The following is a 24,041-nucleotide window of genomic DNA, read 5'->3' as shown; positions in this document are numbered from 1 at the left end:
TTTCATCTCTTGAAATATTGTTCATCAGTTCTGAAGCAAAGTCCCATTGTTGAAAAGTTCTATTGAACGGCTTCGGTCCCAATTCACCGCATTTCAGGTATCATCCTGTTTATTCAAACTTCATTTATTTCTGAGCTGTGTAATAACTTATTGCAATGGACACCGTGAACTTAAAATATGAATATTCTTTGCTAATTCTCCAAACGGATCAGATAAATAAAATTTAATGTTCTGTGCGGCATATGTTTTCGAAACAGTCCATTCAGCATGAAAAAGAAAGCATTTTTTACCCCGGCAAAACGCTTTAACCATTTGAAATAATTTCGTCACATCATTTCAACAGTTCGTTCCTGATACATCCTTGCAAAACCATTTGAGACTTTATCGCATCCATCTTATGGTTAAATATGAATTTTTCAGTAACACGGGTGTGACTCTGTAGCGGTTGTTGATCGAATCACCCGCGAAATTATTTCAACGAACGATTTTCATCGAAAAACTCTTTACCCCTACTGGGATAAAAGCAGAGTGTGTTTTCAAAATGAATTTCTGTCGCTTAGCTTCGTACTTTGTTTCCGAGCTCTTTGTAAGAAAACCATCGTTCTTTTAGAGTGGCAAATTATCATCGTATAAATTCCGAATAGGTTCGGCTAACATTCAACCTCGAGTAGGACGATTATTTGTCTACATGTTCAATTAAGAGATGTGAATGTACTTATGTAACTTTACTAATGAACGATCCTCTTGATTGCGCGTCTCTTATCAATGGACCAGTTCCCGTCGAAATTCCCCAGTACGCAAGCTTGCGCGAAATCAGAAATACTCTTCGAAATCATGGAATTTAGGTGAATGTCCAACGAATAATTTCATGGAATTCCTGAATTCGCCGTGATGCAGTTGGTGTCGATATAAATCGTTTTCTCTTCCGCTCTACGTGCTGTGAAAAAAGAATTCCCAAGCTGCATAAAATTACATCGTTAGGTTTTTGTTTTTAAATGTGTCGAAGCAGATAGGACGCGGCTTAATGACTGCTTTGTTGATCACGTGACAATGCACCACCTGCCCGCCGACTGCGGCAGAATTTCACGAATTGAATATGTTGAAGTTCATATGAGACAGGTCTGAAAAATTAAGCTTCGGATCGAAACATTGTTCTCGCCGTCCATATGCCGGTCTACGATGGAAAAAGGCGGTAAGTAAGGTTTATATGCCATAGTTGTTTAGGACGCTTTTCTTTCGCTTTGTGATCAGTGACAGTTCTAGTTCTGTTGTCGCACGCACGAGTCTGGAAAATCGAATATGAAGACTACTGAAGCTTAATAACACTTCATAGAGAACTATGTCGGCATTTGACACCGATTGGAAATTGTACTCTCGGTCTTCGAGAAAAGTTTTCTCGTGAAGGGTCTTAATGAAGAATTATAAAGGAGAATTTCTGGTTGTGATTATTGTCAGGATCAGCTGTTTAGAAGCGAACTTCAAATGAATGAACGGCGAGTGAGGAAAATAACCACCACAGGAGTTCACCACTATTTTATTTGTACTTTTATTCGGTTTTCCTGCCTTCCTTCAATCGCTCTTGAATAAGGTGTCTCGGCTAACTTCACATGTTCGTTTTTTCCTCAGACTTGCAGCGCTTTCGCAATGAATGCGTAGCTGCCCATAACTTCTACCGCGCCGGCCATGGAACAGCGCCTCTTTGCTGGTCATCGCGTCTCGCGGAGAGCGCGCAAAATTGGGCAGACTACCTCGCTAGTTCCGTCGGCGGTTCACTGAGGTACAGCACTGACAAGGACATTGGAGAAAACCTCGCCTGCTTGTGGGGGTCTGAATTAAACGGGCAGAAAGTCACGCGGATCTGGTACGAAGAAGGGAAGTATTTTGATTACAACAAGCCGCGAGTTAACTCGCGTACGCGCTCCTTCTGTCAGGTGGTATGGGAGGGGACGCGAGAGCTTGGCGCGGGAGCGGCTGTCACTAAACATGGAAAACAGATCATTGTGGCTCGATATTTTCCAGCCGTGAATAAGAGAGATGTGACGCGGAACGTGAAGAAAGCGAGGAGCACACGAGATAATGAACAGCCTCTGGCCTACGATACACGATGGAGTAGGCTCTATGTTGGTAAGAAACATTCGTGAAAATCCTCTTCAATATGACGACCTCTGTGTTTTAGATTTCTTATTTGCATTTCATTCTCTAGTTTTTCCTACATGATATAGAAAAAAAAAACTAAGAGTTGCTTTGATTGATACAAAAGTAAGGAATTTTTCGAGTTTCGATTTTAAAGAGTAAACATTTTAAACATTTTTTTCTTGTTTGGTTCCGTCTAGAATTCACAACAATTAAGTCAGATATCTAGGTAATATATTTTTCCATTGACGTTTGCAAGTTATTAATATGTACAACAAGGAAACCTCGTGATCAACGGGAGGGTTTCAAATGGAGCGACTTTCCATGTTTACTGGAGTAGACGCGATGCTGTTTGAAAGCGATTTTTCACAAATAAAATCTGAACAAACTATTTCAACCCAAACTCAATTATGGGGAGGGTCTGATATCTTTAAAATGAAGGAGAAAAAACTTACTTTCGATCATTTCATCGACAATAACTTGGGTCGATCGACAATCGCAAAAAATAATAATAATAATAATATTCTCGAGTATCGAGTAACGCTGGACGTGGAAAAAATAATCCTTCGAAGCACGAGGAGTAAAGTCAGTTTTAGAAATATGAGAATCTGATAGTTAGAGTAAAGCGCCTTGCATTTGACGGAAGTCGTTTCGCTTTGTTTTGGTTCGCTCTGTTTCCTCACAAAGGGTTGATTTCGATTTGCATCACAACTAAAATTATCTCTTTTACTGATCTTTAATGTTTTATTCAAATGATTCAGACGGTATCTCCCATCTATAGAGAAACTGTTCGAACTATTTTTAAACAATAGTTGAAGCATCGAAGAGAATCGATTTATTTGCCTTTGCTCTTGATTACAGCCTGTTTCTACAGGCAATTACATTTGCATGTAATTTCTGTACCTCGCTCTTTTGTTCCGATTGAGGGCAAAAGTTTCAGTATCTCATTAACCAATTTCCTCGCAAACTTTCAACAGAATTTCGCGTCCTCAAAGTCGTATTGTCATCTTTTAATTATTTTCTTGTCTTGGGTTTTCTATTTTTGTAAGTTAGGAATTTGGTATTGTTTAGGGGCCAAGTGCGGTTAAACTGATTCTCTTTTATCTTAAAGCACCTGTTGAATGGAAACAAAATATTTCGTTTTCGGCTTGGTTGTAATCCTGGACCAAGGAAATACCTGTTTCGTACTCTTAAATATCAAAGTTATTTTTATAAATCGTGTTTGGGTATATTTGTCTAAACCTCACTTTATGCAGAGCTTTGAACTTTCTCAATTTGTCTGATTTTCACTATTGCTCAAATAGTGCTTTACTGCGAAGGATCGTTCTCATATACGTCTCATAACCGCAGTTCACACATATGTTTCATATGTTTGTTGTTGTTTCTCAATTTTAATTGTAAATACACGTATTATCGCTTTATGAAAGAGTGGTTAATATTTTTGCCCTACAAATGAATCATTTTCCTCTGCAATGAACTATATAAACGACTTGCTTACACGTCACTGAAGCATTTTGGGCATAAGGGCGGTAGATTTTGTTAAAAATTGGTTGGCATTGCGGCTTCAGCCAGAGTAATCCCTATAGATCGAAAACGCTCTTATCTCCTTGTGATAAATCATAATTATATGTGAATTTTAAACGCTTTGATAAAGTTGGCGGTAAACTTGTAAACGAAAAGGCTTTATTAATCGAACAATGAACTCGTTGATATGGAATATCGTGTTTTTTTCCTTTTCCATCTTTTTTTCTTTACCAAGTGTTTGATAATCGAGAACACTGCAGTTAAGCTTAAGGGGAAATTTCAGCAGTACAGCTGTTTGCGGATATATAATATCGAATTTGCATGCAAAATTGCAGCCACGAGTAACCCGCTATTGATTAACCTGAATACAGAATTATTATGAAATTGCTAAAATTTCCTCCTAGATATCAAATTTATATTTTGAAACGTTTCCTCGATAGCTACTGTAAAGCAAAGATTTCTACCCCACAGCGTAATGAAGGAGAAAGCCTGAGGAAATTCAACCTTTGAAATTGTCCACTGTCTTGGCGCCGTGGATTCTTTCGAAAGTTATAAATTATGAAATTCTTTGTGTGATTGCTGGTAAGCGTGGATTAAATTTAAATTATGTTTTCAATATTTAGCAAAGTTCTCGTCGTTTTAGATGGTGTCTGTGTATTTGATACTAAAGATGGAAATAAAGAAGTTCATTTTCACTCGTAGAGAAAACAAGCTCTTTTAAGTAGAGGTAAAATCATTTGGTTCCTTAAGTCGTTTTCTACTACTGATTCCTGCTGTTCAGCCATACTGGTCATTTGACGAAATTCAATTCGTTCAAAACACGTCAGTCTGTAATTTTCAAGTATCGGAACAACTCTTTCTACCGGCAATTTATCAACATTTTAGAGTCTGTTAGGCAACGGGAACAATCCATGTAAATGAGAAAATTCCGCATGTAAATAGATAACTTTTCAAGCGTAGAAACCTTCTGCACATGTTAGAGAAGATAAGAGCACGTATTACTGACAAGTCCCAGATTCCACAAAGATAAGCTAGTAACCTAAGAGGCTTTTGTAAATGAGAGACGAAGTAAAATATCTTGACTCTTCCTTTGCGCGCTCTTTTCTTCTCAAGAAGTGAAAACGGGAGTTTTTCGGTATCGGTTAGTTGTAATGGCGTGGGCATTGTTGAATGTCTCACTCTGTATTGGGTATTTTGGTGATCGCACCATATAAACTTCAAGAAACGACTGCAAATTTACAGAAGAGGTCTCGGGGCGGTCGTCCAGAATTTTTCCGTCATTTGTGCATTTAATCGCGTTATGGCATTATACAGTCAAGCTGTTTCAAAGTTTTTTTCCAACGTTCAGCTCCCTAACAATTGGCTTAATTTCCTGGTTTTTAGGCCTTAAAGAGTTTCACGAAGAATGCCTGGCAGCGCACAATGAGTACAGACTCAGACACGGTGCCGCTGCTCTTCAGTGGTCAGCCGAGCTGGCCTGGGAAGCGCAGCAATGGGCTGAGAATTTGGCGCGAAGTGGCGAACTTCGTCACAATGATGACGATACTGTTGGGGAGAATTTAGCGGGAATGGCCGGCGGTGAACTAACAGGGCGGGAAGCGACAGGCATGTGGTATGACGAAATAGAAGACTACAACTTTGAAAACCCGGGTTACAGCGAAAATACATCAAACTTTTCGCAGGTAATTTTCTATGGTTTTCTGTCTTCATAATTCATACGGATTTTCGACAAAGCAAGGATGTGAAAAACTGTGTGAGCTAAAGAGCTCACATTTTCAGGTTTTCCAATCTCTGACGAGGTTCCCATAGAAGCTTAATCCGTCTCCCAGGTCTCTCTATTTTACTTACGACGGCAAAAAAAAAAGAAAACTGGGTACGAAGAGGAACCGCATCAAGTAAATACAGTCTCATTTGCTAACATTTCATCTGTTTGCAGATACTGAGTCCTGTTGTTTTGCAAACTATGTCATTTCATGTTTCTAAAGTTCAGAATCATTACATTTTGCTTGCAGCGGTATTCGTATAAACATCAGGTACTTTTGATATCATTTATTTGATTTGCTTTGCCTTTTCAGATTGTTTGGGTGGCGTCAGAGTCTCTTGGAGTTGGTAGAGCACTTCACGATGATCTCTGTGTAGTGGTGGCCTTTTATGAACCTCCGGGTAACATGGAAGGATCATTTGGGGACAACGTGCTTCGTATGGGGTCAGCAGTGCGGCAAAGAAAGAGTAAAGAGCCAAGAGGCTTTGTGCCGCCCACCCCTGGTGAGTCATACCGCAAGGTTTTTTCTTTTAAATAACTTTGGGTAACATCGCAAAGTTCTTTTGGTGTGGTCTCCGGTTATTTGTTCTCTAATCTTCATTAGCGAGAAACTGGTACCACACTAAATATCCTTCTCAAGGCAAAGTATTTCTTCTTCTTAATCTCGCTTAATATCTCGCTGTATTTATAATCCAGCGAACCGGTCAGACAAGTTTTCTCGCATCGTGCAAGCGACGAATTGGATTGAAGTTATGAAAAAAAAAAAAAAAATGGCGGACAATTTCAAATTATTTTTCTGACAACGCATAGTCGAAATTGCTGGCGAATATTGATCCAAGTTTATTAGATAAATCTAACGAAGAAAAGCAGTTGGACGACAGTGAAATTTCATGATTTATTGAAGAAAATACCGCGCCAATTCCGTTCCGCCTCGCATACTTCTGTCACTCACTCCCCGTAGACAAATATCCGCGAAATTCGTCCGCACTGAAATAATATTTGGCGTGTTGAATAATAAATCTCTTATGAAACGTTTTGTTGTGTAGTATCGCTAAGTTTTTTTATTCGTTATTTGTATTTTGACTCGCCCTACGGGCTCATCAAAATACGGCATAACTCGTAAAAATACTCAGCGATACTACACAACAAACGTTTAAAAGATATATTTATTATCCAACCGCACAACAAATAACGGGCGAATAGAGTACAGATTTCCTGCGATATTGTACAGGTGACTGTACTGTAAAAAAACCTGTTTAACTGGTCGGCTGAGCGCGCTACACTTCTCTATCCGCTTTGCTTTTCCTGCCATATGAGCAATGAAGAGAAAAACTTGGTAGAAATAAAATAAGTTGGACGATAAATAAATTATTAGACGTTTCGATGAGTATCATTGCTTTATATTTTTACTGGTTGTTTATATTTGATTCGCCCTACGAGCTAGTCGAAATACGGCACAACTCGGAAAAATACTCCGCGATGCTAAACACTAAAACGTCTTTCGACTCTCCCGTGATGAAATTTCGAGTGTTTTGTAAGTGCTTTAAGCTGCAACCGTTTTGGTAGCTATAACTGAACAACTAGCAAAATACAAACAAAAAGTTTCTGTGGCCCGAAATCAGTGAGAGATCATTTTCATAAAAAGCTACCCATACTCCTTGCTCGCCGGAGACCTTGAGATAACACATGAATCTTCCAAAACGAATGCCAGCCATAATGCTTACTCCAAATTATGTCAACGGTTTTGTACTTAATCATATTTTAAAAAGTGTCTTCCTTGGTTTTAGATTTCGATTTCTCTGTCTTAGATATCTAACTTATCTTTAACTTTGTATTTGCTCAGCAGACTTGGAGAGCTTTCGCCTGGAAATGCTCGTGACCCATAACTACTTTAGAGCCCGTCATGGTTCTCCTCCGTTAGTTTTCAGTGGGGTCCTAACAGATGAAGCCCAGTATTGGGCTGAGCGCCTTCTGGTGACTGGCGCCATGGAGAGCTTGGATAACTCAAGAATTGGTATTAGCGTGGCAGTGCTTGATAAAAGCCAAGTCAGCGGGGTTAAGGTAGGAGATGGCTGTAAAAATAGACAGCATTTTATAATCTTGACAGATCACGAGACGGTATACAATGCCGAAGGAAATTACAGCCTTAAGCGTGAGAAGCCCATTTCTTCGAATTTTTATTGCGGATTTAAAAATCGGACTCATTAACCAAATGAAAGCCAAAACACAGGAGAAATCATCTACCATTAGCTCAATTGACCAGACAGGTACTGCCTTGGGATAAAATGTCCTGGTTTCCTCTGCCACTAGTGTCACATATACCACATATGCGACAATGTTCACGTTATCAATGGTTTGAGCTTCAGATACCCAAACTGGTTTTGATCTCTTACTCTTTACAGGTATCTGAGCTCTGGTACAAGGAAATATTGAACTATGACTTTGACAGTCCTGGCTTTAGTAATGAGACTTTAAACTTCAGTCAGCTGGTCTGGCAAAGCAGTCGTAAGCTGGGTCTTGGTAAAGCTACAGGTGTGGACGGGGTGACTGTTATTGTAGCTCGGTATGAGCCTGTTGGCAATATCGATGGACTGTTTGTTCAGAATGTCAGGCGACGAGGACACGAGAGAGGCAGCTGTGAACCAATGATATTCCACGTGGAATACAGATACCGAGTGCGAGCCGACAGCAAGTCCACCACCAGCTTTATGAGCTGGGAGCATGAAGGTTTGCATTTTTTCTGCTGGCAGTACAACTCCTTCTTTCTCCCATGAATTTCATCTTTGGATCACATAAATCTTATGAGTGGGTGGGAGTTTGTAACAGCGTGAGTCAACTTTTTAATTGCAATTTCAGCGGGATACGTCATGAAAGTTTGGTTAGAAATGTTTGGCAGTGGACTTTGACACTGCCAGTTAGTTGATGATCCTTACTGACCAAACAGAGGTCTCGGTGAAGTGCAGAAAAGAAATCCACGTCAAGAATATCCCCTTTCAGAACATCTTGCTTAAAGATCTTCCTATTTATGATTTGGGCTTCTGGCAATATTTACTTTCTGATCATTCGTAAATAGCCAAGACTATGTGGGTGCCCTTTGATTTTTTGAAGTGTTTCAGGAAGCGAATAAAAGCAATCATAAAATAATAGTTTCGTTTAGTTAAGTATGTCTTCGTTAGTTGAAATTCAGGTTTGTTTTCAGTGCAAAAATACAGGAGCCAATTCTCTTGATGAATACAAATCCTTTTTTTAGATGCACCGACTTTTGGAGAACTACAGACTGATACCGTGAGGACGAGGTAAGAGTGATAATATTATGGTATATGTACACGTTATCTTAGTAACGCATGCATAACACTCGCTCATCATGGTTTGCATCAAACGTGTCAGCCGTTTTATGTTCTTACACTCGTTCACGTTTTTCGTTGGGTTTCTTTTAAACGCGCAATGAATGTTTTCCGTCTCTAATGAAAAAGTAAATGAAAGAAAGAAAAGTCAAAATAGAGATACGGCGAATAGTAATTATTGCAGTGTAGTAGGTAAGTTAACTATTCTAATTTTATTTTTCCACCAATGGTGATAAAAACCACACTTCCCCAAGGCTTCGTGGGTTTTACGGCAACGTTTGTTTGAAAACTTTACTTCAGTTTAAGAGAATATTGAAATGAAGGATAAGGAAGCTTTCTTGACTCAAGCCGTTGGTTAATACGTTGATTTATGTCGCCACTTTAGTTCTGAAGCACCTCAAGGGACTGGACTTAATCGAGCAAAGTTTCTGTTAAACCGTTTATTAGAAGACTTGGACCGGTGTCGTAACAGCTGTTACCTTTCCCCTCCCCTCAGTATGGCCGCCAGTTTAAGTTGGAGGTATGAACTCTCGTCTGCCCGCTTAGCGTTTTCTCTGAGTACGTTGACACGAGAGCAAAAGTCGATAGTGCGGTTGTTTTGTGGATGCCCACCCCTCCTTGCGGTAAATGATAGATTTTTATGTCTCTGTACTGCCGGATACACGATTTTAAAAAGCCTTGCAAATTCGTCTGGGTTCTTCAAGGATTTTTGTATTTATTTCCTTAAATTTCAAAGGAGCATTTGAATTTTGTAGTACATGTTAGAAAAAAAGTATAATCATCCAGGCAAACGCGAGAGATCGTTTTCACTCACGTGACCAAAACCCTGACAACTGTTGCTACGCCGCCATATTTGTGTACAGATATCGCATGCAAATCTACTGCGTCCTTTGAAAGAAGATGGTTTTGTGCTTGATTGTCGGCTGTGGAAATAGAAGTGGAAGGAATAAAGGATTAGATTTTGCCAAAGTACCTTCGACAATTGAAAATCAAGGAAATGAAGCCAGAGAATTGTCAGCAGAAAGAAGATCGCGCTGTATTTCTGCTATTTGCAGAGACGATCTCACCGATACCATTTTGGAAAACGATCGCGTGTGTGAGAAACACTTTGCTTCTGGAAGGCCGCAAAATCATGGGATAAATTTAACATTGATTGGGTCCCAACTCTAAATTTAGGACATAATAAGGAGACTGGCCTTACGGATCGAGAACAAGCGGCAAAAAGAAGTAAGAGGGCAAGGGAACGCGAATTGGTGAAGAAGCCGGCGTTTGCCAAAAGGGTGAAAGTACTAGAGTCTGAGAGGGAGGAGAAGTTTTTCAAATTTTGCGAATCGGGGCAGCAAAGTTTAGATTTAAACTTCGAAGGTAGCGAAGCAGAAAGTCTAGATAAGCCCACAGAGAAAGGCACACAAACTGACTTAAGAATGTTTGTTAACGTCGGCACGCAATCGGAAGAGTTTGGGTGCAAGCAAGTTTTCCATTTATCTTCGTCCACGCTTCTATGTAAAATAAAACGTTTGCAATATGCGAGCATGATTCAGCTAGCCCGGCCTTACAACCTAGGCCATAAGCGGATAAAATTGTCCCCTCCTTTTCTGCTATAATCCAGATAGGGATCAAAGAGTCATTCATTCTCTGCGAATGTCTCACCTTGGCTAACATAACAAATTTGTTTGCGATTATGTGGCCTTTTACGCTGGTTATAAATCCCGAAACCATCTGATTGTTGGCTTCCAGGCTTCGGAAAGCCTTAAACTGTTGTTGCGTGTAGAAGCTCGTCTCCAAAACCAGATAGTAAAGGAGATCTGTAGATTCAACTGGAGGCAAGCAGTCTGGTTGAAAATTCTTACTCTAAATAAGGACGGGATAGATCCCAATCGCCGAAATTTTTTCCAAATAACGCTGCCTTACTTGTGGTTCTAGCTTCTTGGCGTACTCAAAAAGAGGAGGATGGATAATGATATCAGTATTGGCACTTAATTTTGCTTCCGTTGCTGTAGTATTCATTTTTACAGGCAGAAATTATTGATGTGCTTATTATTTGCATATATAATATTACCCTGGGTTGTGCACAAATATGGCGACCGGAAATGATGTGACGTCACGTGAAACGATCTATTATTCACCAAAACAGTTTTGGTAGAATAATAGTGAAAATTGCCTTTCGGTTTCAGTGATTTAGTATTTAAAGTGAGACAGCTGTTGAGTCATTTCTTTTTTCTTGTAACTGCCAATTGTCTCTTTCCAGTGAAATAATCGGTGATTTCTTTCATGCTCTCGATTTGCCTACTCATCTAGTGAACTGGTATAAACACATGGTTTTTTAATGATTTCGTGGGTTGATTCCCTTATCCTGAGTTGAACACCCCATAACAAGATCAATGAGGAAAGAGCACACAAGGCAATTCATGAGACAGTAAAAAGAGCACAAAATTTGAGAATTATTTCACATTTTCCACTTCGCTTTAACTGAATTATAATGCAATCATACAATGGAAAACGCATTGTGAATGGAAAATGACGTAAAGCTGACGTTCCCTAAAGGCTTACATGCAAAACATCGACAGCTTTGCTCAGGCCTGTGTACGTCAGGTTTGTCTTACGAGTGCTCAGCTCCTTAGTTCTCTCTATTTGGGGTTACAACCGCTTCCCCAGAATCAAAGATCGCGTATAATTTAGTAACTTTTGCTCTCATGTAAACGTATTCTGACTTCTGATCTCAAGTTATACTATAAAATGTTCTTAACTTTGCGCCAAGCCAAATCAGTTAAAAAGAATTTTAAGTGGAATGCATAATATTCAAATTTCTAGGTCCTTCTGCTACAACAATACACTTTTCAAAAGAAACTGGCAATAGCAAGCTACTCCGATGTTCTCGAGATCCTAACTCTCTTACTTACAACTAAATCTTTGAGCGGCTCTTGAGGTGAAGGGAAAGGCTCTCTGTCTTTAAACAAATGATGAACTTAATATAATTATTAAAATCTTTGTTGTGCTTCTTATTGAATTCGGTAAATCTCCTTTACCTGTGGTTCCATCTCAACTTCCTTGTTGTTGTGTGTATTTGTTTCATTCTCAGAAATGGAATTTTGTGAGGAAAGTACCTTTTTTAAGCGAATATTGATCGCTAAATGAGTTATTTACCTCTTAAATAATTGGGCTGTTGACGTTATCGAGTGTTATTCTTTGACATGGCATCTCATCACATCATCATATTCTTTTTTCACCATCCTTGTTGATATTTACATGGTTGTTGTGTCATTCTCTGATTGTTAATATCTAATCACCCATCGAAATTGATAAAAGGAGAAGAATTAACAAAATAAAATTTGCTTACTGAAGAGGTAGTTACGAAAATAAAACTAGCTTCATTATGAAAAGATAACAGAAGTATAATAATGACAAGAAACAGGATTAAATGTAACTGGTACTGAAATGTATGTCTAACTTAGCAACTGAAAACGCTTGCCGATCACGTTAATGAACATAAACGCGCAAAACAACTTAAACACTGTAAACACACAAGAGATACATATTGTTCGTGATTTATTGTTATTAAGACTGATTGTAACTAAACCAATCTTAACCTAAGCTTAACCAAAAGTTGTTCTTTCATTCCCGAATGACTTACGTTTTGTCTAAAGGCGCTTAATGAAAGTAACATATCAATTATGTGGGTCCCTACTCTTTTTACAGGGTTACGCGGACAGCTTGTTTAGGTTACCTCGTTAGGAAAGAATAACGGCACTAATGCACTAAATGGTATTCGCCTCAATTGCCATAGCAGCAGAGAAGCAGGCTGAACCAAAGTGCCTAAATTAGAAGTCAGAATCGAGATAAACGATAATTTACCTAGAGCTAGTTGCGCCCAGTCCAAGGTCATAAATATTTGGCGAGCAAGGTAATTACCAATGAACAAGCTAAACATTGTGATTGATTAAAACAGGGGCATTGCGATGTGTTTAAGAGATTAGACAGGTTGATGCTTTCAGGCCTGCGAATTTTTTTCATTTAACAAAATATCCGCCAATTTAGTGCCTTGTCATTGTCAATTTCCCTCTAGTGACTTGGACGAGTTTGATGAGAACGAGAATATCCTCCACAGGGCCCACGAGCAGGAGGTATCCAACAACCTGACAGTAAGCGACCACTTTACCCGGCTGGTGTGGATAGATCCTAACAGCCCTACTCTCCAGAGAAAAGGTGTTGTCGAGAAGCCTGCTCAGGATGACAATGGCGAACAGGACGAGGACGAAGAAAAAGAAGATCCGCGGACAGCATATGAACAAGATAACACATTAGAGGCAGCTGGTAAGGAAACAAATCGACCTGAGTCAGCAGCAAAGTTTGAGATGAGACGGTAGCTTCTGGCAGTTAGTTTGTTTCTTTAAAGAAAGTCAACTTAGATTTATTTGAACCAAGTCCAATTCGGCTTCAGGTGTTCCTCAGGGAAATAAAGTCATACCTTCTCTAAAAAATCTGTTTGCAGGCTTTGGGGAAATCACTATGTTTAGCCCGCTTGCTATTTAAAACATTGGTCCACAATTATACCTATTTCAGTTTTTTTTTCAGGTTGGTGTATGTTCTTAGCAAACGAATAATTCTTTCCTTATTTAATTCCAGATCTAACCTGTGTAGCAGAGGAACCACTCTTGGATACCGAGGAGGGCGAATTGGAAGAAGCAGATTTGTTTTCTGATCCCGAAGATGATCTGCATCAACGTTTCTCTGAGGTGCGTCGCTCTCTTTCTTTGGATTCAGAGGGAACAGAACCAGACATGCAGAGGGGTAGCGTACTGTCCAAAGTAGCTTTCTTTGAGATGTTTCAGCAAGGCATGGAAACTCAATCGCCCTCCCATTCACAAACCCTACTTAGACGCAGTGTTATTCAAGAAGAGCTGGAGGAACTGGCTTCCCTTCCGAAAAGAAGTCCTTCACCGCAAGAAGAGGAAGTTGGAAGAGAAGAGGAAGTCATGGGGGAACATGAATGTCAGCTGGAATTTGACGATGTATTTCCTGCGCACAGGGAAGGGGACGAAGAAGATGTGCACTTAGACGAAGACACATTTGATGACGAGGGTGAAGATGAAGAAGAAAGTCTCGTTAGTGTATCAGAAACAGAGGACGTGCTAGATTTTCCTGATTATGATACCAGACCAGATGGCCCACAAGACCTTGAATTCGAGGTGGTCCTTAGCGTGACCCATGAGTTTTCAGACAAGGAGCAACCAGCTATGGAGATCAATGATGTTTATCATGAGGATATTTCGCAGGAGCATTCCGATGTTACGGAAGAGGAGGACCAACGACTATCGTCATTGACGAACGTGTTTTTGCCAACAAACTTGAGCACAGATAGCGAATTTCAAATAACTGATAATTTTAGATTGTGCAAGGATGAATCACCGTATTTAGTAGAGGACGCTCCCGATAATTCGAGGGAGGAACGTTTTAAATCTAGCGAGGCTGTCCTAGACGAACCAAGAGACTCGTTTCAAAGAACTACAGATCCAGAGTTTTGTTTTGCAACTTCGAAACAGGAAAAGGTCGAAATTCGAATGAGAGAAATTTCAGCTTTAGAAGGACTTTCGTTTGTGGAGGTGAGCGAAGACGCCAGTGATGAATCTTGTGATTTCAAGGAAACAGTGGAAGGTAAGCTTGTAGAAAATATTGTAAACAGTGAGAGGCGTCGTGAGCCAGATTATGAAAGAACACCAGTTGAAGAAACTTGTGAAGCTACCTTTCGAGAGGCTGTGGAATCGGAAATAGATTTCGAAGCGTTGTTTGGAAAACTCCACGGAGATTGTGATGAAACGGAGAAAACTAACGTAGAGCAAGAGAGTGATACAGTCATCGTCCCCTCTGAAACAGTTCAAGTTCTATCACGAGATCGAGAAGGTGAAGTTGCGGCGAAATTAGCACGATTAAGCGCTGATCTTGGACTTACACCCATTACCGATGACGACGACCTGAAAGAAGAACGGGAGGCTGAGTTAGAAGTAACGCTAGACTACCAAAGTACAACATCCATTCCTGCACACAATGAATCCTCGAGTGAATCTGCTCATGAAGCTACCATTCAAGCGGTTTGGAAAAGCGCGAAGGATCTCGAGGAGCCACAAATGCGATTGGACAGTCTAACCCCGGAAGATAATGCGGAACACCGTTGTGTAGCTCTTCCTCGTAATTACGATCAGGAACGTACAAAAGCTCTCGAGGAAACGAGCTTAGAACTTAATTTAGTTTTCTCGTCACCTGATGAAATAATTCCATCCGAAGAACATGTCGAACCATTAGATTACCACCAAGCATCTAAATCAACAACAGCTAGCGAGCAACCAGAGATCGTAGAGCACATTGACGCCGAGACTCATCCAGTTGTGCACACTGAAATAAACTACGAGGACATATTTCGTTCCCTAGAAGACGAAAATGCAGAGTCTGCGGACGAAATTTCAGAAACCGAGCATTTTGAAGACACCACAAGGGAATCCACCTCACAAGATGAAGCATCGCGAGCATCGTTACACATTGAAAAGGACACCACAGTTGACCAGGTCTTCTTGTCGCGCTGTCTCCCTACCTCCTCGGAGTATATTTCTCCTGAAAGCAAGCAACTTGAACCAGTAGAGGAAACTGTTGAGGTGAGACAAGTCGAGAAACAGAGACCAGCTTCATTATACATGGAAGAGAGTTGCGAAGTAGAAGAAGTAGTCGTTGACAGTCCCACCTCTCCAAGACACATTTCTGGAGAAGGTTTGAGCCTTGATAGAATAGAGATGGCTTCCGAAGAGAAAGTCATCGCGGAAACTAACCTTGTCTTGTTAATACATGATGAACATGAAAGCGTCAATGAAATAAATACCGAAACGTCTATTCGACATCATATTGCTGGAAAAACTAAAAATCAAGAGTTATTTGATGAAATCACAGAAGAAACGATAAGCGACAGCAATGTGCGTGCTTCCTTATACAGGGACGAGGACGTAGCAGTTGAAGATGTATCACCAACTGTACCTTCAGTACGGACACACCTCTCAAATGAGTGCGAGAGTGTTCAATCTTTTAAAGAGCCAGAGATGGTAGAACAAACAGAGGAAGAGAACAGATCGTCGCTGTACATGGAGGAAAATGTATTTGTAGACTCGGTGAAGTACAGAGAAGCTGAGAACTCCTTACACATTTCAAGTGAAACTTGTAGCTCGGACATGACTGAAGAGGTGTTAGAACAACATGAAGACGTGCAACATGCGTCACTGGTTATGCATGAGGAAACAGTTGTTGATGTTACAACCCGTTCGACGTCCTCACCGTTGTACATAATTGGCGATAGTGCTTCTGGTAAGAGTTTTGAAGAAATATATGAAGACGTTTTTGATGAAGTGGAGAGAAGGGCGTCTTTGTCAGAGGAAGAAGATTCAATTATCCACGAGGTAGTACCTGACGCTCCCTCTTCCCCCAATCATCTCGTAGAAGAACATAAAAATGTCGAACCCTTTGAAAACATTGACAAGGAGCTTGGTAAAGAAAGCAAACGGGCATCACTGTTTTTAGAGGAAGAAAAAGATATAGTTAACGCTCAAACTGACAGCCCATCTTCGCCCAAGCACATTGCAATGGAAAGCAGAAATTGCGAGACTTACCACGAAATGGAAGAAGAATCTATCGAGGAGAGTAACCGAGCATCGCTATTGAGGACGCATGCTATTGAGGACGAGGAGATAACTTTTATGCCGTCACCTCCAAAGCACCTAGCAGGAGAAAGTGTGAACATGGAGAATTTCGGAGAGGTGGAAGAAGAGCCAACCGCTGAAAAAAAAACCTCTCTTTCCTTGGAAGAAAAATTTTCTGTCGAGGAATTAAAACACTCCCAAACTTCTGTTCCTATTCATATTGCCGGTCAAGACGTGTGCATGACAGAATTTGAGGAAATCCCAAAGGAAGCCGCGGCACCTTTGGAGCTCGCCCAAGAATTTGAAGAAAGTCTTGAGGAGGTCAGCTACGATGATGCCATTGATCCAAACAATCACATCGCTGGTGAGGTTACAAACAGAAAGCTTATTACAGACGAAGACGATTCGCCAGAATCGGATTACGGTGAACAGTTTGAGGAATTTGAGAATACTTATCGAACTCAAGGACTCATGGGGCCCGCTCAAAGCGCGCATATATCTGGGGAAATAGATAACGTTGTCTCTTGTGATGAGGTCATGGAAGACGCCTCGCGAGTGGAAGAAAGTGTAGAGTATGAAGATAGTCTTCAACTTGTAACCACAACTAATATGGAGGACACAAATCAATCTTCACTTCACGTAGCTGTTGAACTCTCTAACATTGAAACTCGTGAAGAATCCTCTGAGGAAGAAAAACAAGAAGAAGAAGTGAGTCCAGAGGAAATTGAAGAAGCTTTGGTGCGGGCTACAACTATTGTTCTTAAGTCTCCACACTCTTTACTGAGTATGGCTGCTGCTGCATTGGAACATAAAATTGATGCTGCGCAACAGGCCTCTGAGGTGGTGGAAACACAATCCGAAGTATCACAACAACACAATGAAGAGGAACGTCTCGAGGTACCAGTTATTTTTGTGAATATTGCTGATGAAGAATCTAATAATGAGGAAGAAAGTGCTTGTTGTGTCGCAGAAGAACCAAATATTGAGACAGAAATACAGGAACAATATGACGAATCTCCCGTACAATGTAAGACTGAACAAACACCCGTCTCTGAGTCGCATGTTGCTGCAGAATTTTGTATTTCTGAATTTTCATCTGAAAGACATGACGTGGAGAAGAAAACAGACCTTGCTGAACCTTTTGAGGAAAGTGAAGAGGGCTCTTTCTCAGAACTAATGTCAGAGTCTTCTTCGTCACCGTTGCACGTTTCTAGTGAACTCAAAGATTTTCAAGATTACGAAACAATTGGCGAGGATTCTAGTACGGAAACGTATCACGCCACTACACTTGATGAAACCAAGTTCGTTTCGGAGAAGTCATTCTCGAAAGGATTGCCATTACTTTACATAACTGAGGAACTGTCGACACAAGCAATGTATGACGAAAGTGTTCTGAACGAGAAATCAATTACAATAGAAACGACTGAGGCGTATAATGAAGAAGAGAAACCTTTAGAGAGGGAAACTAACATTTTCATAGCTGAGACCCCACTCCAGACGGCTGCTGAGTTTTCCGACTCCGATTACAATTACGGTGTTGGAGAGGAAGATTACTCAAGTGAAAGAGAGTTTTGTGAAGCATTTGAAGAGAAGGAAGAGAGCAGCGGAAAAGTATCACTATTTCAGGGTGTAGGAGAGCCAACTGGCTCCGTTTCCGAAAATGGGTTAAGCGACTCGCAAATTGCAGAGGAAGGAAACAGAATTTCAGACGAAACTGACAACGCACATAATTTTAGCACACAGGAGCTAGTTTACGTTCATCACCGTGCAAAGGATGTCGAAAGAGACAGCATTGTCTATGAAGAAGAAATCGAAGAAAAAGGTTTTACACATCAGATGGAGACGTTTACGACTGTGAGCCAAAACGAACACAGATCTGTGGAAGTCAAGTCTAACTTCCGTGTTATAGAGACCGGAGAGTCACAAGGCGGCGAAAATGTATTCACTGGAGGAGAAGAACAGCAAATGAAAACATCGCACGCGATTGAAGAGACAGTCCAAGTTATTTCATCGAAAACCACAAGTCAGGCATCCTCCACAAATTCTCACTTTGCCGCTGCAAGTGAAGAAATTCACTACAAAGCCGACAAAAACAGCGAGGGTATACTACAGGAGGAATTAAAAAAAGTCCAAGAAGTCTCTTTCACTTCAACAAAACAAACAACTCGACAAACTTCGTGGGAAAAGAAAGAAAACGATCAACACTTTGAAACAGGTGATCAGCTTAGTGAAGGAATTTTAGAGAGAGAAGTTCAAGATCAAGAAACCAAGAAGAATGAAAAGCTACTTTCAGAGGACGAAACAGAGGTTCGTCTTCTAAAGGGCGAACTTCTAAAATCCAAGGCAGCTGAGCAACAAGAATCCTTGGCGAACCCACAATTGACGGTATCAAAATTTGTGAAACGTTTTGTTGTTCATTCAGGAGCTAAGGACGTTCAGGAAGTTCATCAGATTGTACGACAGGAAGACGTAACAGTCATTTTAAAAGATGACGAGGCTTCTCTTGAAGAAGAGTCAGCGGAAGAGCACTTTGAAGAAGAAATTGATATTATGCGTATGGATGAAGCCTTGTCAGAGGAGGAATTCCGTGGCGAAGGAGTTGAAAATGTTGATCGTAACAATTCAAGATTATCTAAGACCAATTCAGCAGACGGGATGGACAGATGGAACCAGGAGGAAGGAAGACAACCACTCGAGGATGAACAAAAAAAACCTCTCTATGAGGAAGAAGTAGATGTCAGCGAAGTGCAACCTATCTATGAGGAGGAAGTGGAAATGCAGCGAGTGAAGAAAAAAGAAGATGCGTACCCCTCAGAAACTGAGGAAGAGGTCATCAGTAGGCCTACTTTTGAAGAGATTGAGATAGCAGCATATGTAAGTACTATTCAAGCGGAAGAAGGCAGCTTTAAAAACCAGACTGCTGACAATATGCAATTAAGACCAAAGTCAGCGAAGCTTGAAGAGGAATTGGAGGTATCTACCCGACAAGAAGTTGAAGAAGAGGGCTCAGAGGATTTTGAACCAGAAGGTCATTCAGTGGCAGCAGTGGAAATGCAAAGAGTAAAGCAAAAAGATGCCTATCCCTCTGAAACTGAGGATAATGTCGTCAGTACGCCTTCTTTTGAAGAAGTCATCAAGATGGCAACATATGGGAGTACTATTCAAGCGGAAGAAGGCAGCTTTGAAAGCCAGTCTGCTGACAATATGCAATTAACACCAAAGTCAGCCGAATTCGAAGAGGAATTGGATGTAGCCACGCTACAAGACGTTCAAGAAGAGGGCTCGGAGGATTTTGAACCAGAAGGTCATTCAGTGGCAGCAGTGTTTGAAGAAGAGGTAGAGATTTCTGCTTCCGTGGAAGAATGCAAAGAGCCTTTATTCGTTAGCGACGACGAACGCAAAACGGTTTACTACATGGAAAGTTCAGAGCATTTTGTTGAGGAAGGACATGTTGTTGAAAACAGAGCCACGCGAAGACAACCACTTGATTTGAGCCAAGTTGATCTGTATGAAGATGAAAGAGCAGCAACACGGTATTACGTTGAATTGTCATCAACTGAGAGCCTGGAACGAGCTTATGGGGAGGTACAAGAGGAGGCATCGTTTACCGAAAAATACGTGCGACAGGGAGATCCATTGGAAGAGAACCTAGAAGAGTTTATTCTAGTACGATATGGAGATGAATTTGAATCTTCTGGTGAGGAGGACCTTTCTGAACAACGAGAAATCTACGTCATTCCTGAAGAAGATAATGATGGTGAAAACAGCAACCTTGTAAAGGAAGAGCTTGAGACTGAGAAGGAACCACTCGCGGAGAGTTTTTACGAGAGAGAAGACGAAGACGTCGGTCTAGAGGAAATCCGGGAATCTCCAGAATTCGAAATCGACGATTCTCCAGAAGACGAATTGGATGAAGAGGAACAACGTCAACTCGAAGAATATGAGCGACTTGAGTCATTTGTTATCTTAGAAGAGAAGCTGAGCCAAGTGGAGTCCGATGAAGACTGTGGTGACGAGAATGCAGGTTTCAGAGGCGAGGAGAGGGACGAAAATGTCTTCCATTCAGATGTGCATTCTAGCAGTGAGGAAACTTTGCACGAGGATGAATTAGGTGAGACTATGACGACGTCTTCGATTCGTCAGGCAGCAGTGTCTGCCGATACCGAATCAAAGGAGGATAAAAATGCGGATTACCAGAGTACCGTTACACACCAAGAACTCCCTGAAGATTCCTCTCCAGTAAAAGATGACGAACTAAAAGGTCTGGAAGGTGCTGCAGATAGTGCAGGGGACGATGTTTCCAGAAAAGTTAGTAAGGAACTTCAAACGTTATCGAGTCAGAAAGGCATTCCATCTGATGAAGGACATCAAGAGAACGTGGGTGCAACTCGAGAATCTGCTGAGAAAGGAGCACACCCCGAATTCAAACGAGTAAAAGACGAGGAAAATGAGCCGAATCTAAGCAGTGATTCTTCGGGAGAACAAAGTATATCAAGTGAAGGATCACAGTCCTCCACAGCCTCAGTTGATCTAGAAGGTGAGGAAAACTTAGCCTTTTCTTTGAAGTTGACATCAATGGAAATTCAGTTTCTTTAACTTCTAGAGGTATCATGCTTTCTACCCTTTTTGTAATGTTTTATTGTTGCTTGTATCACAGAAAATCATAGAGAGTTTCCATAAAGATGCAGTTTTGCACCTTAACACCAATTATCCTTGTGAAATATATCTTATAGGATTAGACGACTTTGAGGAAGACTGTTTTTTGCAACACAACTTGTACCGGCGGCAACACCGATGCAAACCGCTGAAATGGTCTGACGAACTCGCCGCTGGCGCAAAAGAGTGGGCAGAATATTTGGCATCAGTGAATTCCCTCGAACGATGCGAAGGAAAAGAGTTTGGTCAAAATCTCGCAATTGCGCAAGGAATATATTTAAGTGGCTCCGAAGTTGTCGACATTTGGTATAAAGAATCAACAGATTACAATTTTGATGTTCCTGCCTTTAACGCCAAATGTGGTAATTTCACGCAAGTTGTTTGGACATCGTCTCGAGAGTTCGGTGCGGGGAAGGCTGTGGCTGACGATGGAACTCAGTTTGTCGTAGCGTGGTATAAACCTTCCGGAAACATCGTCGGAGAATTTAGAGACAATGTAAAACCACCCAAAGATTCTTCCAGTCGAGTTCGAAGACGAAGGTCCAGTGCTAGGAGACGTTCTCAATCAGGAATTCCGCCTGTGACTCCAGCGGAAAGAGGTAGTGACCATGAATAAATTTAGGACTTACTTGAGAACTTCGGCTGCCGATGGATAACATGTTTTCTACCGTAGCTTTAATTGAATGAAAATTTGGCATGCAGTTTAAGTGTGTGTCGACGTGTGTATTTTTCTAATACAGACAACTGATAAAATTAAATTGCGAAATTTAGAGCAATTTTGGCAGATAGTGGCGCGTAGCACACTAACTTCACAAGAGCCCAAGTGAGAATATGTAAAAATTGAAGGGCATTTCTAGTTGTTAAGACGAAGCTCGAATACAGAATGATAACCAAAGTCATTTCTCAATTATTCTTAAGACTAAACAATAAATTCAGATTAATAACCAAATGCAGATTAGAAAAAATCCGAACCCCGGATTTTTTCTAATTACATTAAATTGTTTCATCTTCAAATGCAGATTAATACCCAAATTTATCCCTCTACTACCCTTGCCAACATCCTTTTGCGGTTTTATTACAGTGAATTCATGAGGCTGACCATCCGTGTGTTTTCATTACAGTATTTTGTTTTACTTTTTTTGTTCTATTTGCCATTTCACATAGGTCCATACCATGTTATGTTGCTATCTAGTATTTACACTTTTATTTTTGTAAGCTCATTTCGTCATCTTTTTTCGTCATCAGAAAAATTTAAAACCGAGTGTGTCATCTCACATAATTACTACCGTACATTTCACAATGCTCCACCTCTGCGTTGGTCCCCATTATTGGCTACCGAAGCGCAGAATTACGCAGATCGCTTGGTTAAGACAGGCTCACTTTCTCACAGCGGGCAAAAGGACCACGGGGAAAACCTGGCCTACACATGGGATAGCCCGCTCTCTGCTCGAGGAGCGGTGGACTTGTGGTATGATGAAGTTCAAGATTACGACTTCGATTCCCCTGGTTACACATCCGATACGGGACATTTTACGCAGTTAGTCTGGGTTGGGACAGAAGAATTTGGAATGGGGATGGCTGCAGCTCCCGATGGGAGACATGTGGCTGTCGGAAGATACTATCCCCCGGGGAACATCGTAGGACAGTTTAGAGAAAATGTGCGTCCAAGGGAAATTGCCGGAATTCCGTAGTGGGGTTTACAATGATTTTATATCTGGTGGACAGTGTTTGGAAAGTGATTTCGAACTGCGATAAAGCCACAGATAAATTGGCCTGTTTTGAGATGCTGTAAAGTCTTGAAAGGAGTATTTTTTACACGTAACATTTGGAATACGTTCTTACTTTTCATATTGATCGTTTCACCATATGATCAGTTTCATGGGAAGTTTAAGGGAAGATAATTGAAACCCCTGTCGGAATTCTCACCACATAAAGGTTCGCTGTAATGTTTATGTACCATAAGGGGTTTAAAATAATTTTAGCTTGTGTTGAGTGCAACAGCAAGTTAATGCAGAACATACAAGATACCGCGATACAGAAGTAAGGCGATAAAAAGCAGCGTTTACAAGTGTTTCAATTGACTTTAATTTTTAGGGGTAGAGCTTTTTTTCCTTTTGAATACTTAGAAAATCCGTCACTAAATCAGAGTTAGTGAGAGAGTTGCCACGCTCTTGTAAAAGTCGGAATGTTAGTATATTCTAAAACAGTGAATAATGTTGAAAGCGCGCTCTGATTGCCTACTCACACTCCGAATATCCTTTTCTATTCACCACCAAGCAACTCGTGAGGGAATTGCATCCGAAAATATTGTAATTGTTGCAAGAATAAATGAAGCAACATCACGTTTTTGTGCTTTATCATCTCGCCGCTTTAGTATAATTTTATCTAAAACAACTATTCACCTAAGTGCCGGTGGCTAGCAGTCGATATCTACGTTGCCGTTCCGTGGTTCGGTGAAAAATCACCACTAGCCACCTCCATTTAGTAGAATAGTTGTCATTCATTCATTAGGTTTCTAAAGAATATTGAAGTACATTTTGCGTCTGTGTTGGGACTGAGAACATTAAGTCACTTATTGAATATTAATTAGTCTTATAGGCTATCTTTCTGAAAGATTCTTCTAAATACTAGACAGCAATCTTTTGTTGTGTTAAAAAATATATGAATTGGAATTGTCTTAATTATTGGATCACATAGGCCTCCAGTGACATTAAAGAATGTATATTTGATTCCATATTTATTTTGTATTATAACCTTTTAAAAATATTTCTTTGTTAAAGAGAAATTATAACGATATTTATTGTTAGATAGGCTGTTTAAATTAAGTGTTAAAGAATATGGAAGCAAATAAATTGCAGAGTTCCAGCAGGAATGTAACTGGTTTGATTAACTGGTATCTACTGCTGATGGTTACTCATTCTACTTCTGGAATTTGGAAATAACGTTGGA

At 40.5% G+C, this 24,041-nt stretch overlaps 1 protein-coding gene across 5 annotated transcripts; it reads left to right on the top strand.

Annotated features, from left to right (window-relative positions):
- The first annotated feature begins 1,035 nt into the window (after positions 1-1,035).
- LOC111321291 (uncharacterized) lies at positions 1,036-23,964 on the top strand. Of its 5 annotated transcripts, none has more exons than XM_022924149.2 (12): positions 1,036-1,192; positions 1,627-2,124; positions 5,041-5,339; positions 5,733-5,922; positions 7,263-7,480; positions 7,822-8,146; positions 8,670-8,715; positions 9,149-9,283; positions 12,869-13,074; positions 13,387-20,973; positions 21,170-21,691; positions 22,338-23,964. In XM_022924149.2, exons 1-12 carry the CDS (start codon positions 1,180-1,182, stop codon positions 22,781-22,783), a joined length of 10,485 nt encoding a protein of 3,494 aa, XP_022779884.2. In that variant the 5' UTR covers positions 1,036-1,179; the 3' UTR covers positions 22,784-23,964. The 5 variants fall into 5 exon arrangements, with proteins under 5 accessions (XP_022779884.2, XP_022779870.2, XP_022779899.2 ...); XM_022924135.2 differs by having other exon boundaries at positions 12,827-13,074; XM_022924164.2 differs by lacking the exon at positions 9,149-9,283.
- Positions 23,965-24,041: the final 77 nt, after the last annotated feature.

Source organism: Stylophora pistillata, chromosome 4, assembly GCF_964205215.1.
Source record: "Stylophora pistillata chromosome 4, jaStyPist1.2, whole genome shotgun sequence".
Classification (NCBI taxonomy): Eukaryota; Metazoa; Cnidaria; class Anthozoa; order Scleractinia; family Pocilloporidae; genus Stylophora; species Stylophora pistillata.
This window is presented reverse-complemented; position numbering and strand designations above follow the sequence as displayed.

Excerpts from the sequence above, each read along its gene's own strand:
- LOC111321291 (XM_022924142.2), top strand. The coding sequence starts at position 1,608 with ATGTTCGTTTTTTCCTCAGACTTGCAGCGCTTTCGCAATGAATGCGTA. Across the intron at positions 5,923-7,265 it reads CTTTGTGCCGCCCACCCCTG|ACTTGGAGAGCTTTCGCCTG; the intron begins GTGAGTCATACC and ends TTTGCTCAGCAG. Across the intron at positions 7,481-7,821 it reads GCCAAGTCAGCGGGGTTAAG|GTATCTGAGCTCTGGTACAA; the intron begins GTAGGAGATGGC and ends TACTCTTTACAG.